General features: G+C 41.6%; 1 protein-coding gene across 4 annotated transcripts in view; it reads right to left on the reverse strand.

Annotated features, from left to right (window-relative positions):
• Positions 1–157: 157 nt before the first annotated feature.
• fancm (FA complementation group M) overlaps positions 158–15136 on the reverse strand; it is a 42392-nt gene continuing 27413 nt past the window's right edge. For all 4 annotated transcript variants that reach the window (XM_079640645.1, XM_079640643.1, XM_079640644.1 and 1 more), the window contains 11 exons: positions 5786–7700; positions 5591–5679; positions 4935–5003; positions 4645–4758; positions 3909–4074; positions 3683–3789; positions 3110–3591; positions 2667–2760; positions 1933–2272; positions 1171–1465; positions 158–664 (listed from right to left, as the gene is read on the reverse strand). In XM_079640645.1, coding sequence (XP_079496771.1) covers positions 538–664; positions 1171–1465; positions 1933–2272; positions 2667–2760; positions 3110–3591; positions 3683–3789; positions 3909–4074; positions 4645–4758; positions 4935–5003; positions 5591–5679; positions 5786–7700 — 3798 coding nt within the window. In that variant the 3' untranslated portion in view covers positions 158–537. The remainder of the gene's footprint in view (positions 665–1170; positions 1466–1932; positions 2273–2666; positions 2761–3109; positions 3592–3682; positions 3790–3908; positions 4075–4644; positions 4759–4934; positions 5004–5590; positions 5680–5785; positions 7701–15136) is intronic.

Raw genomic sequence — 15136 nt, forward strand, 5'->3', positions numbered from 1 at the left:
AAAACTAAATAAATAAACGGATGAGTTGATTTATGTAAGTGATCCTAGAAAAATGTGAAAGTCTGACCTCTAGTGGTTATAGATGGATATCACAGGTACTGCTAATATTTGATACTGAAGCACACTCATTCAAATCCTTCACATAAATATGGTGTGATACTTTTGTATAAAAATATAAATGTTTATTAAAGAAAGGTTATACCTTATTTCTTTTTTAAACAAATGACCATTATGACAAAATAATAAGTTATTCAAGTGACAAACAAATATAGATTTCTTATGATTCCTCATGGTAGTGCTTTAACTGAGTCTGACAGCATTAGTGCCATTTATCAAGGATCACATTGTATGTTATAACATACCGATAGGTGACTGGTGTTCCCTTAATATCCTGACTGTCTTCTCTTATAGATAAACAACTTCCGAAGGAGAAGTTGCTGGACATAGCTTAGTAACTGTCCTCTGGTTCCTCGAGAACGGAATAAAGCAACAGAGGAACATATTGTCTTTTTCTTACAGCGCTTCCGTTCCCCGCTGCTAGCTGCTCTTCCCTGCTGTGGATGAGTTCATCATGAAGGAGTCACAGGAGTAGCGCAGGAAGCGGTAGATCTCCTCGGCTCTGGATCGACTCATACTGCCTCCCTTCTGTATGGCTTCAATGGAGCTGCAGGAGGGGAGAGGACACTTTGTAATCAATCAATCAACAACTGTATTAATCCCGCAAGGGGCAATTGGTTATGAGCAGTTTATGTCATGTACACACAGGCAGGAACATACAGGAAGAAAGCACACGGATACACCCGGGAGCAGAGATGTGGATCATTCCAATTTAGACGATAAGTAGTTCATAGCATCACAATCAATAAACAATCAAATAGAAAAAACCTATCATGAATTTAAAGGTTTGAGTGCAGAGGGGATGAATGATTTTGAAAAGCGATTTGTCTTAAGAGCAGGTAGAGCATATCTTCGCCCTGATGGCAACAGAACAAATTAATCTGCCAGACTGCTCTCTGCTTTCCGTTGCTGGTTACAAAAGGAGTTTAAGTGTCTCTCCGATGACCTTAGAGCAAGTTTTAATAATGTTGTTCAGGCTGTTCCTGTCTCTCAGTGAAGGGAAAGAAGCCATCTGAACATGTTTGCCGACGATGTACACACTCTTCTTTCTACCTGTTGATGAGTTGGGCAATGGAGCTGAAGTTGTGGCTCAGGCTGAGGGCGTGGACGTAGCTGACGGAGGGCAGGCCGAGGTACAGCTGCAGGGCCTGCTGCCGGTGCGACCCTTTGACCTCCAGCGGCACGCTGATGGCCTGACCTTTCCGCTGCTCCAGCCGAGCCAGGTCTGCCAGCAGGCCGGCGCTCTGCTCAGCGCCGTCGCTCCACAGCAGGCGCACCCCCGTACTCACCAGAGCCGTCAGAGTGCTGTCATAGCAACGCGTTCGCTGAAACGGACGTGATGCCTCACCTGTGGAGGAGACAATTATCACTATATTTATTTGACAGATTCAGTTACTTTACAGATTCAGATTATCAATAGAAAATAGAAATAAACAAATGAATGATGATATATTGTTATAGATGAGGCTTTCACTAGATTATAAAGTCTTTCAAATGAGCTCCATCTCTAACAGTTGCATCAGTAATCTGAAATAAACCATTCTGTACACTAATTGCTTTTACTTGTGTTACTATTAGTATATATTGACGCCTACACTTGAGTACTTTTACTCATGTAAGACTTTAAATGCAGGACTTTTAGGTGTAAGACTGATAACGCTACTTGTTATTATGTTAAATATGTGAGTAGTTCTTTGATTGATTACTAATTCATATTAAATCTAATTATTGTGTGAACTATGATATTTTCCTGTAATCCAAATATAGGCTAATAATCTACAAAACGCTGCTTATCAAATCAACCGACTGACTGACCTGGCTTGGACCGGTCCTTCTCCACTATGAGACAAACTCGCTCGAACAACCCCTGCAGGCTGTTCACTCTCTCAGCCAATCGCTTCCGGTTCTGCGATGCCGCCAGATCTGATTGGCTGTGCTTCTCCACCGCCGTGCGGTTGCTGACGATGAAGTAGCTGCCGTCCAGTGAGCAGACGTGGAGGGTGGCTGCGTGGCGCTGACGGAGGCTGGTCATCAGCTCCGACCCTCCACTGAGGCAGCGGCTGTCCACCAGGATGCAGACGGGAGGAGCACTGACGGATGAACTCTGAGCGGAGGACGTCTGCGGCTCTGAGGAGGGGGCAGGGGGGGCCTGGACCTGTAGGAAATCCTCAATGTAGTTTTATTGAAGTATGTTTTAGGGATCATGGGTCAAGTTCTCACATACGGACCTCTGCAATCACAGTTTTTAAGAGAAGCTTCAAAACCCACCTGTTCCGCACCAAGTCTTACTGACTCTAATTTATTTATTTATTTTTTATTCTAACCTTTTATGCTCTTCACCTTTTTTATATTACCATATTTAAATTTTATTTTCTCCACATAGCATTGTGAAGCACCTTGAGAGGACGTCGTTTTTAAAGTGTGCTTTATAAATGAAATGTATTATTAAGTTTCCCTTCTAACACTGAGTATAACCCATAAGCGTGTGTGTGTGTGTGTGTGTGTGTGTGTGTGTGTGTGTGTGTGTGTGTGTGTGTGCGCGCTCGTACCTGGGGTTGTTTCTTGGAGGATACCGGCAAATCGGACTCTGCAAAGTCTAGTTCATCAGAGAGCAAATGCTGATTTTCTAATCTCCGACGATGCCTGCACGAGAAAGAAAATGATTCTCTAGTGGTTGTTGAATGTTTCCTCAATATTCCCTGCACAATAATCAATAACTAACCTTCACTTTTTCTATTGTTCTGTGTTTTTTAATGGAATAATTACTTTTATAGCTCATGTTCAACAACTATATTGCTTGTAAAGAAAACATGATATTCTTGCTTGATCAAAATGTTTGTGAACATCACCGTACACTCCAAATGTATACTTGTGTATAGATGTTGTGATTGTACAAAGCTTTGGCAGTACTGTATGTCATTATGGTCATGCCAATAAAGCTACTTGAATTGAATCTTTCTGTTTGTGTGCTACCAGATGAGAATGTCTTTACCTCTCATTTTGCTGTTCCGCACTCACTGAGCTCCTCTTTGCCTTGCTCAGTAACGAGACTTTGGATGCTATGGTTGAAGAGGATGAGGAGGAGGAAGGCTTCTGCTGCTGCTGCTGCCTGTTAGGCTCAGGCTGTACTGCCTGTGGCCACAAGGGGGCAGCAACACCCTTTTCTGTTGCTAGACTTCTCCTTATAGCTTCCTCCATCTCCTCATCACTTGAATCATTCATGTGTATGACACGGGTGCGTTTGGTTTTTACACCAGCCGTCTCTGGAGGACATCCAGGTGTAGCCTTAGCGCCTGCTCTGGCTTTGTGGAGGAAAACCCGCCGTCTGGTGGCATACTGCCTCCGCCCCTCCACATACGACTCCTCGGGCATAAGTTCAATGTCTTCAGCCTCCTGCTCGCTGATCTCCCCCTCCTCTTCATCACTTCCCACCACAAAGCTGTCCGCTGCATATTTTTCATCCATCTCAGGCACCTGTTAGGAACATGGACTCGAGTCAATCTTAATTGTTTCCGTTGTTATGATAAGTTGTATATATGCATTGAGAAGGAAATATCCAGTATACCTGAGAAAAAATGTCCATGTTGTTATGATTTTTGTAGGACAATTTAAACTTTCCGTGGACAGCTGGGCTTCTCACAGACTTTAGGTAGACACCTTGCATCTCTGAGTCTGTCATAAAACAAACAGGAAGCCATCTTCAACTCAAACACTCGGTTGATTACATTTGAAATATACTTCACTAGGGTGAAAAAAAAAATCTAATTTCTTCAGATGAATCCATGGTGTACCATTCAGTCCCTGAGAGCAGTGTGTGTTGTTCACCACGAAGCCTTCCAGAGAGTGGTTCTGATCTTCTCCATCCTCTTCATCAGAAGACACGCCCGACCCCTCCTCCTCCGATGACAGCTTTGCTTCTTCATCCAGGAACTGCCGACCCCTTCGACATTTTGGGTGCTGAGGATAACAAAATGACAAATGCCAAAGCTGATTGGTGTTGACGGTGTGTGTGATAGATATTTATAGACTTGACATTTGATGTTCATAGGAAGGTGTCTGGAATGTTTTATGATTGTTTTGAGGGAGGCAAAACAACTTTATTTTGCAGCTATATCATTTAGATTTTCTCTATCTTATCTATCAACCTTGAAATTACAATATAAAAATGTAAAAGGGGTCGCTCGTATGGATTAACACTGAAGAGTTTTTACCTGAAACTGCCTCTTCACTCAGAATTTTTTACATGTACAGCTTTTTTTCCCACTCTCACGGACGCAGCACGAAACTGTTTTCAGCCCCAAAAACACATTACTTATTTATGGTATAAAAATAAAATGCAGGAAGGAAATACACTCATTAACCTCAAATGTTCTGCTCATCAGTTAAAACTAAAGTAACATACATATACATTTTTTCACTAACCAGAGCTCTATATGCATCTACGCAGGTATACAAACTTAAAGTATACACGTTATAATTCAGACTCTGATCACAGCGTTCTGTAGAGTCATCTGTTGCCACACAGACCTTGGCTTTGCTCTGTTGGACTGGTTCCCTCTCAGCTCCGTGTGCTGTGTTTCTGTGTGTGAACACATTCTGGAAATCATCATCGGAGACAGTTTGGTCCTCCATTTCATCAGACTGGAGAGAGAACAAATGAGTCACGTACTCTACACTGCTAATGACTAAGGAAGATGCGTATTAGCAAAGCAGTAGGACTAAATAATTGATCATTAGTAATGCATGGAGTGAAAGTATGTAAATTTGAATAGGTTGAACCATTTGGTGTAATTTACTGCTAATGATAGAAATCTCACAGTATTAAGAGCAGCTGTGCGTTTCCTCTTCACTACCAGCGGGGAGTCCACATCACTGGAGATCTTCGACTAGCAGAGAAGAGACATTTCTCTTATACACACACCAGTTATACAGTAAACACTGCACAATATGAGAACGTCATACATATTTATCAAGATGTGTCTTGGTAAGAACTTTCAGGAGCTGCACATGCTTCTGCTTGCAAAATGGTTGTCATGACAACTGCAAGTACCTTGAAATTGATGGACAGAGGCAGCCTGAGCAATCTGAATCAGATATCTCCCGTCTAGTCCGTTGTTTTCATACCAAAACACAACAACACAGACTCTGGATTTTTACCTACTTTGTATTTCAAATGTTTAAACAAAGATTCAAACTTAAGTGGCCATCATTTTATATTCAAGTCATACATGTTATGAAAGGGAAAAGGGAAGAGGTGCACTTAAAAAAAACAATCATAGGCAATTTGGATGATTGTTGTGTATAGTAAATAGAACATCTGTTGGTGTTGGACATTTAAAAACACAAGCTCTGGTGAGTGGCATCTTCACAATGTTACATAAGACCGGATGTATCAAGAAAATAATCAGCAGATGAATCCAATTATTTCTGAAAATCATTAGTTGCAGCTCTAATATTGAGAGGCCTTACTCACCACTTCAGGTGACGAGAATGGTCTGACCTTGCTCTGAGCTCTTCTTTTATGAACCACGACTTCATCATCACTGTCACTGACGCACTCCACTGAGAGAGAAGGTGAGCCACACAGAAAAATGCACATCTTACAACAGCAGGTTCAAAAAGAGGAAGACAAAAAAGTAAACCATTATGAACAAATGTAGGTACAAACCTGGATGAGGAGGGGAGTTCTCCAGTTGTGTCTGTCTTAAACTGGGGAATAAACATTGGATGCGAGAGCCGGCGATGCCAGACAGGAGCGTCCGTCTAGCTCCTTGTGAGGTGATTGGAGATGGGACAGTACCATATCTAGAAACCAGAGGCGAAGCCAGAGAAGAAGCCGTTTCTCTCTTTCTATGCTCCGACAGCATTCGTGGTGTGGATATTTTAGATTCACTGGACTGCAGAGGCGGTTTCTGTCTATGGAAGCTGTAAGAGGGAGTGGAGGAGTTGGAGACGGCCCTCGGAGACGCTGTAGAAACGGCCTCCTTAGGGAGCGGAGAGGTCAACATAGAAAGAGCAGGAACCGCCTCTTCCTCAGCTTCGTCAGAGTCCTCCAGGGAATAGCCAAGATCAAAGTTGACGGGGAAGTAGTCATTGGAGCTGTCAAATGACTCGGAATTCTGTTGCACTGTGGGAGAGTCACAATGAGCTGAGATGTCCTGGTCTGTCATTATATTGTCTGCTACAGGTTTACTTGATGTTGCCGTGTGTTTTGTCTCCATATTGCTAGGGGTATTCAGCTTTGCATGTGGAGTTGTGTGCTTTGTGTGTGCTTTATCATCCGTATTGGATGTAAGGGGGGTTTCAGCTGTGTGTGTAGGGCCACTTAGGTGTGTCGGTGTATGTGTGTGTAAAACGTTAGATGTCTTTTCTGATGTATTAGCCGTGTCTTTAGCACCCGGGGACATCCTGGAAGTGCCGCCAGGCGTGGAGATTTCTGGGATGGTCATCTGCAGGAAGTCCTCGTCGTCCCCAAACAGATCCATGCTGTCGTCCATCTGAGCGTCAACTAACACACCACCGTGTGTCGAGATTGGCATTTCCTGGTTCCTCTCATCAACCCAACAGCTCTCTTTTCCCTCCGTCATAGCATCATCCGTCATTTCTATTTCCTTCTTAGCTTCTTCACCTGCTTGTTTCTCATTGTGAATCTCATTATCTGTCTCTTTGATGTCATGTCCTATATCATGATTATTGTTCTCTTCTTCCCCAAAAACCTCCTCCCAGGTGGGGCTGCCCATGCTGACGCTCTGCTGCTGATCCTCAAGAGGCCAATCATGATACATTTGACCTTCCCCTTTATTAACTGGATGCTCATCTGAGTTTGCCCTCAGTGGTGCATCATCAGCATCACTCAGCATTACTTCATCATCATCATCGTCGTCTTCTTCCACATCTAGTGTAAAATTGACGTGGAATGGCTGATGAGGTTGCTGAGGAGACGGAGGAAGTGATGGAGCAGCCAGGTCTGCCTCTAAATCTTCAATCAGTGGCGGAGGAGATCGGGACAGGAGCTCCGCCACGTTTGCCAGGATGACCTTCAAACTCTGATCTCTTCCCGAGAGGAGTTTAGCAAATGATGGAGGAATGGCTGAATCCCATTTAGGAAGGTAGAACATAGCCTGGAGATCAACATCCTCCTCTTCTTCAAGCTTCAGCTGTGACGTGTTTTTAGAGCTTACAGGCTCACCGACCATGTGCCGCTCATTAACAATGACACAGTCATAATCCATGTCAGCTTCTAGACAGTCATTGTTTGAGGGAAGAGGACACACACCCTCCGGTCCTCGGTGATCTGTGATCCCATCATTAGGCGCCTCTGTAATATGTTCAGCAGCAAGTTTCTCTTTGGTCGCAGCAAATGAAGAAAGTATACTCTTTCCTCGTGTGTTTTGCCAATCTTCTTCCTCTTCAAAGCATTCCAGATCAGACAACGTCGAGTGACACGGTTTGGCTTTGCCGTTGGTGGTTTTAGTGGCGGACTTTGAACCCTTCTGTTTCTGCTTTGGTCCTTTCTTCACGTGGCCAACAGCATTGGCTTTGTGGAGGTAAGGAAGGAGTTCCTGTTCGTAACGACACTCCCCCTGAACACAAACACACACAGAAGAGTTGTGTACAAAATATCTCCAAGGTCAGGGGGCTGTAATCAGGACTCTCAGGGTGGGCAGTTCACCAATCATACAGCTTATCATTAACATTAAGGGATTGAATCAAGAAGTGTCCTATGAAGAGCTACAGCATTGCAGGAACACCTTGAGAACATATACAAAACTGATGTAACATATCTCGTATATTTCTGAAACATCGAGGAAGAACAACCTTCTGTCCACATTAGAATTTGTTACCCATGTTGATTCTTTTAAAAAGGAAACCAACACTAAACATCTCCCCATCTATTTCCGCTCTTCCTTGTTATATCTTACACCCAAGCACACACGTGGGCAAGTCATCTAACACCTGTCACCTGTGCAAACCATATGGCCTGGAAGTGATTCAACTAGAGTGGCATCCTGCTATGGCTGACGGGGGGCTATCGAACCCACCACCAGAAGGATGAATATGCTCATTGAACAGAAAAGAAAGAACAAGATGTAGAGTAAGACTGACAAGGGAAGTGTGTGTGTACAACATATTAGTGCTTCTGCCTCAAAATAAGACGATACAATGAGATGTGGAGTGCTTATGTCACTGATGTAAGTACAGCTTCCGACTCAATAGAATGGAAAATGATTTGAATGGAAAAAAAAAAAAAAGCCCCATTCGTTTTTAGAAATGGGAAACTGCATAAAATCGTGCAGTGACTCAACAGGTCAAGACTGTTTCCAAATTTACTTTGTTATACAACTGGATTTGTGCAGGCAACAAAGCGTCTTCTATATATCGCTTGGTCAGATAACACATGCCTATTGATTCATATCCTGTTGGTAAGGCCCTACTTTGTCTTTACACTAACAGGTCAATAAGCGTAGAGGAGCTGTATTACCCATTCAACCATTTAAACCATGTGTTACTCCGACCAGCGCCGTATAGACTGAGAGTTACGTCATCTCCGTTCACTCCAATGGATAACTTTTTTACAGCAATGGCGGATCGTGGAGCCTCTCAATCGTTCCCCGGAAGTAAGCGCCAAGGCTAGCAGAGCTGTAGAGTTGCAGCATAATAGACCGTTCGTGACGGACTTTTAAAGGTAAGAAGAAGGTTAAAGATTTATATTGCGGATATAATCAGTACATCTGATTCAAATGAACATGTGTATTAAAGGATGTCAGTGGATTATCCCTAAATTAGTAGATTTAGGGAATGTTTACAGATAGCAGATTAAGCTAGGATACCATACCATAGTACCATACACTATACCATAGTGGTTGAATACACAGTATTAGGAAACACTTTATACTTACTGGACATGTTATACTCATTACATACTGTATATAAAATATGACCAAGAATGTGAGACAACTTTATAGAAATTCATATCACATCTGTTACTGATGCCATTTGTCATACTTTGTTAAACTCACAAATAATAAAGTTCCATAACTTCAGTTGGGAACAAAGACCACACCTTATCTCCCCAAGGCAATTTCCCATCCAATAGGTGTGCTATATAGGTGTGTATAACCCTTTCTCCTGTCTGTTACTCCCTCTTTCAGCACAAGAACCAGAGGGGGATTCAATGGAGCCTGAATACCTGCACTGAGACCCTCACCCTGCACCCTGAGTCTCAACTCTGTGTTTTTCAAGCCTTTCCTTGTTTTTTTGTATTAAACAAAACATTAAGCTTTCCCAATGGTGTGGTTTTCGTTTTGTGAAAAAGTGCAAATGCAGTGTTTGTATATAATAACCTCACATATTATTTTGCTGTTGGTCGTGAAATTGCTCCTGCTGACTTGAGGCAGCCATTTTTTCCTCCGCTCTGTGTCAGTGGGGAAGCCGTACATTCGTACTCCTTTCTCGGAGCGATTTGAGCATCCCCAGGCAGCACAGCAAACCATGGTGGCGACTAGGAGGCAGCACAGCAAACCAGGACAACACGGAGGAAAAGGCACAGACAAACTGCATGATATGCTATTCAATGTTTATTGAATTCCATGTATTTGCAATGGATGTTCCTAAAACAACACATTTAACCTCATCATCATCATCATGCTGCTGCTGCTGCTGCTGCTGCTGCTAGTCCTTTGATAGTCACCTGTCGGTCTCCTGTCCTTTCTGAAAGCCATAAAGATGACATTATTCATTTAGATAACTTGTGTCCTCAATTACCATGGGATTACTGAAACTACCATGAATTTAAGACAATGGTAGAAATGAATCTAATCTGAATTTTGAAGCATTCCTTTAGATCCCCTCCCTCTAAATATATCAATAAACATTAGAAAGTGATGCTCCTGACTACCATACAAGTTTAAGAAGATAATATTGGTTTTAAAGAATTCAAAGCTATAAACAGCAACAGGCTCTTTAACCAAGGCACTGTTAGCCTAACATGTAAACTAGTTGTTCACACTAATCCTAATATTATCAATTAATATTAGCAAATTCTATTTTATTTTTTAAAACATATTGATGTAAATACATACACATATCGATTTGTTGTATAAATATTGCAAATCAAAACCTTTATTCACTAATAATTACCAAAGATCGTAGTTCTATCTCCTGTTACCAATGCATTCACATTGCCCGCCATGAACTTCCGGGGAACAATCCTCGTCTGCATGAACCACGTGACGATAACCGCTTTTGGACTTCCGCTGTCGTAACTCTTCTATCTATATGGCGCTGACTCCGACATATCTTCAAACCATTCCTGTCTGTTGCTGACTGGTTGAAAGTATTGTCTCTTGATTATTTAATGTAATGTAATGATGTATATAGTCAGCAGTCTGTAACCAATACCTAAATGTTCAAAGCAATTCATAGTTCTTGAGATATATATTTTTTTATATTTCATTTTAGACCGAACCGATGAATTAAGATGTCTTTATGTTGAATAACAGGACCAGCGTTGTTGATGTTGCTATGTGGCATGAACTTAATGACATGAATTATTTACACTCTTGATCAACAGGTTTCTACTTGAAGATGTAAAAAGCATGAAAGCAGTGCGTGAGTGTTTTTTCTTTGTTTGCCAACCCACTTTTTCATTCCCACAAGACGACACACAGTGGCAGTAAGATATTACACGGGCTGTTAATTATATGTTGGCTTAGCAGTTAATGAGCACCTGAACAATTATTCCTTCACACTTTCAACTACCTCCCGTATTTCTCTTATTAGACACAACTCTGGAACAACCAACGGGGCACCTCGCAGGCGCCACACCCTGCAGCCCGAGTGCGAAAGCTATAATTAACATTCCAACACCTTATAATGAGGGCGAAATGCTTCAACCAGGCAAAGCTTTCCATGGAAAATACGTCATCAGTCCTACACTGGTGTTTCTCGGATGAAATCAAATCAACAGGAGCTGACAGGGCTGTGTTGATGTCGTTGGTGTCATCGATTCATACGTTCAAAACCAAATCTGATCAAACAAATATACTTCCCAGTTGGAAAAGGGATAACTAGAAAGGCTTTTGTTTACTTGAATTTGCTACAAATGACTGTGAAAAATTAAGAAAATGTGGGATAGATGGAGATGGAAAGTGAAACTGAGTCGGATGAATGCAGAGATATGGTGGCAGATGCCGGATGTCGTTTTTTAAAGATGCATATTTTTTCAATATATTCAGCTACAGGCCTCCTACACATAATATTTTGGAGAATTTGTTCACAGTTACTCATAACACTAATGAGTGACATGCACGCACAGGTTCCTGGAAAGCAGAGAAAGGAAATTCAGGCATTATTAATCTGTATTATTAACACCTCAGCCTTTTCCTCTGAGTGACAGCCAAGATGTCACTCAGGCAAATTGCTCTTAATTAACAACTTAAATTTCTGGTAATCAAACTGTCTCTGCACCCTGCGCTCAATCAGACCACAGATCATCACACCCAGCGAGAAGAGGTGAGGCTGGGATGACTAAAGCTTTCCACCACTGGCTATATCCAATGAATGGAAGTGTGTTTTTACAAGATGTTTGAATCAGTCCTTTTATCTTTACAATACATGCCATCATTGATGTTACTATACAGCAGCTATAATGTAAAATATTGCAAAAGTGTTAACCTAAAACTGAGAAACAAATCTACGGAGCCCTGGAGGGTTCATAGAGAGTAGCCACGTTTTACTTTCTCGTTCGCACGCGATACCTTCTCGTGCGAACGCTTTATTAACTCGTGCGCACAAGTTACTAGAGCGTATTTAGTTTTATGACGAATATGTCCGGTCGCCAGGGCGCGCGTTTGTGTGTGGGGCATTTGTTTATGATAGTATTGTGCGTTCCGGTGCACTCCGGCAGGACTATAACACATCGAGATTAAGATTAAACAAATTTCTTTCACTTGGGAATACACATATAACTATGGAGAACCAGATTTGTGTAAATTACTGGTCGTGGCAATTTGAAAACAAATGCCGGTGGGGACACACACACACACACACACACACACACACACACACACACACACACACACACACACACACACACACACACACACACACACACACACACACACACACACACACACACACACACACACACACACACACACACACACACACACACACACACACACACACACACACACACACACACACACACACACACACACACACACTCTCTGGTAGTTCGATGTGTAGAGGTGTGTGTGGTTACACGTAGCAGCCTCGATCTCTATTAAGCGGTTCTAATGAAGGGAAACGCAGTGAAGTAAACAGTAAAAGGCACAGCTCTTTGCAGCTGGTGCTGCTCTTCTCAGATTCTGCTGAGTTACACGTTACTGCCTCCAGTGCCCTGTTAGACGAAGCCAGTTCAACAGACCCTGGGTATGTTCGAGTTACCCGGCTTAACCAACCCTAACGAACGCAATGTCGATAAGCGGTCATACGAAGCTGGTTATCAACTCAGCAAATCAACCAGGGTTTCTCTGAGAGCGTGTTCACGTGAAAGGGACGGGGTTAGCAACATTTGACCAATCACAAACATGGAGACGCGTGCTGACAGCGCAGCGTCATACTTCATGAATGAATAGTAAATAGCAAATCCTGCTTCGTAGTACAGGCCACTGGTGCCGCAGAGATTTCATAAAGTGAAGGAGGTTTTCCTTCTATAAAACAGCTGTGGGCAGCAGATACTGTGAGTCACGGACAGGAATCCCCCCATTTAAATAAAACGAGGCCACGCTTTATTAACTCGTGCGCACGCTTTATTAACTCGTGCGAACGAGAAAGTAAAACATGGCCACGTTTGATTTATTTCTCTCTCTATGAACCCTCCAGGGCTCCATACAAATCAAAAACATTTTTAAGGGGAATACATTTTATACAAATCCTGAATCTCTCACACACTTTGCACAAAGACAGAGGCCACAGTGCGTCCTTTAAACGTCACACTCCTCATGAAAAATGAACACAGGATTTTAGGTATTCAAGGATTTAGTGGCAGTATATATTATTATGTTCCTCCATTGAAGATGAATTTTAATATCTTATTCTTGTGAGTTTTAGATACCCTTTCTTGACACTCTTTGTGAATAAATGAATGACTAGGAGTGAATTCACAGGATTGACCTTAACCCTAGACACACAATCTATTCATGATCAGTTTGAGTCTCTAGATGCAGAGATGTCGCAGACCGAAATAAACCTGATGGAGAGAGAGGAGTGCTGCAGAGGATCAGAGGGTTCCTGTTTTTAGCAGACTGAAAGATGAAGGAAGCAGCAAAGGGGAAACTCCTCTCTGTTGATTATCTTCTTTCACTACAATGATCATGAACACACACAAAGAATGTATCGTCCGTATTAATCAGTCTGCACGACTTTGTCCAAAACTTGCTACAGCGCAGCACGAAGAGTTCCCGGAGCTTCTTTGTCCTTAGATACGAAAATGTGGATTGACCGACAACACAAGTCGTCCTAAATCAAATGACGATCTATGCACATGTTTTTGTTAAGAGCCTTTTTGGCAGCAGTAGTTATAAACTGGCTGATCATATCACAACTCCAGAACCATCTGAATCAATTAAAGATAACAAAGTTGTCTGAAGGACGGAAGAAGGAAGAAGAGTGCAAGCTGCTTTTGATGTCGGCCGGTGATACCAGACGAGCAACCATGTTGAGCCTGAAAATGTATAAACTACAATAACGACAATCATTTTTTTGACCCAAAAATAAACCAACCCAAAGCACATTTGTTAATCAATGTCAAATGGTGAAATAAACTTTGTTTAAAGCACTCATGTACTTCAGGTATTGAAGTGTGTGGCACTTTAAACAACTGAAGGGTATTCAAAATAAAACTATTCGACAAATGCTGATTGCGTTGCTAATAATCCGAACCATTTTTTTCTTCCGGATGTGTAATTAAGTAGATCATTTGTTTATACATAACTTAGAATCAGTCATATTATTGTATATCAATTTGAGACTGCTTAACTTTGTATTGTATAATAATTTGCATGTTACATTTTTGTATTATTGTTTTACATAATTTCTTAATAAATCAAATCAAAATCAAAAATGTCATTTGTAGATGTAAAGCCTATCATTATGTTTGATTCGATTTTTTTTTTTAATAGTTTTACATTTGTCTTCTTTTATCTTTTAAATGTATCTTTAAAATGTGTTTTCTGATAAACCCCCCCCCCCCTTCTCAGCGCAGTGCGCTATAAATGTAGGTCATCACTGCCCGACCTACTTTCAACTTCCTGGCTTTATGCAACATTTCAGAGAAACGTTACATAATGAGAGTAGAGGAGGACAGCCTGTCCTCTCCTCATCGTACTGAGGCAGCACAAAGAAAAACACAGCATGGTCTCAAACATAATGAATGGCTTCTGAAAAGCAAAGTTATTCAGGGAGGAGGATGTGTGAGGGACACATATTCTAAAAAGAAATGAAGTTGATATTTTCTTTTAGGTGCTTTATTTATTTTTTTCTCCCTTTGATGTTTCTGGTAGCGAAAATTCAGTAGGCCGAGCAAGTAAGAGCTATTTACCGATTTTCCACCCAGAGTCAAGATGAGTGTGAACCATTGCTGCAGGAGAGGCTGCTTGTGTGTTCACAGGAACATCGCTGTCAGCACAAAGAGTGTGCCTGCTACTGCATGAAGCCTTTATAATACTTATGACCTGAGAAAAAGCATCACCGAAAATTACAGAAAAATAAAGCACAGCCTCTGTCCGACACACAGAGGACATACTTCAATCTTGTTTCATAAAAAAAAAAGCAAAAAGGAAATAAGCCTTGTTCTGGTAACGTTGAATTAAATGTAAAAGGTATTAAATATATATTTTTGTTTTCAGTCACATTTGGACCTCAGACATTAATACTGTTTTAATTGACTTTGATAGAGAATTGTTTAGAAGATTTTGGCTTAATATGAATACTTACACGGGATTGCAAAGATTAG

Source organism: Notothenia rossii, assembly GCF_949606895.1.
Source record: "Notothenia rossii genome assembly, chromosome: 7".
In the NCBI taxonomy this organism is placed as follows: Eukaryota; Metazoa; Chordata; class Actinopteri; order Perciformes; family Nototheniidae; genus Notothenia; species Notothenia rossii.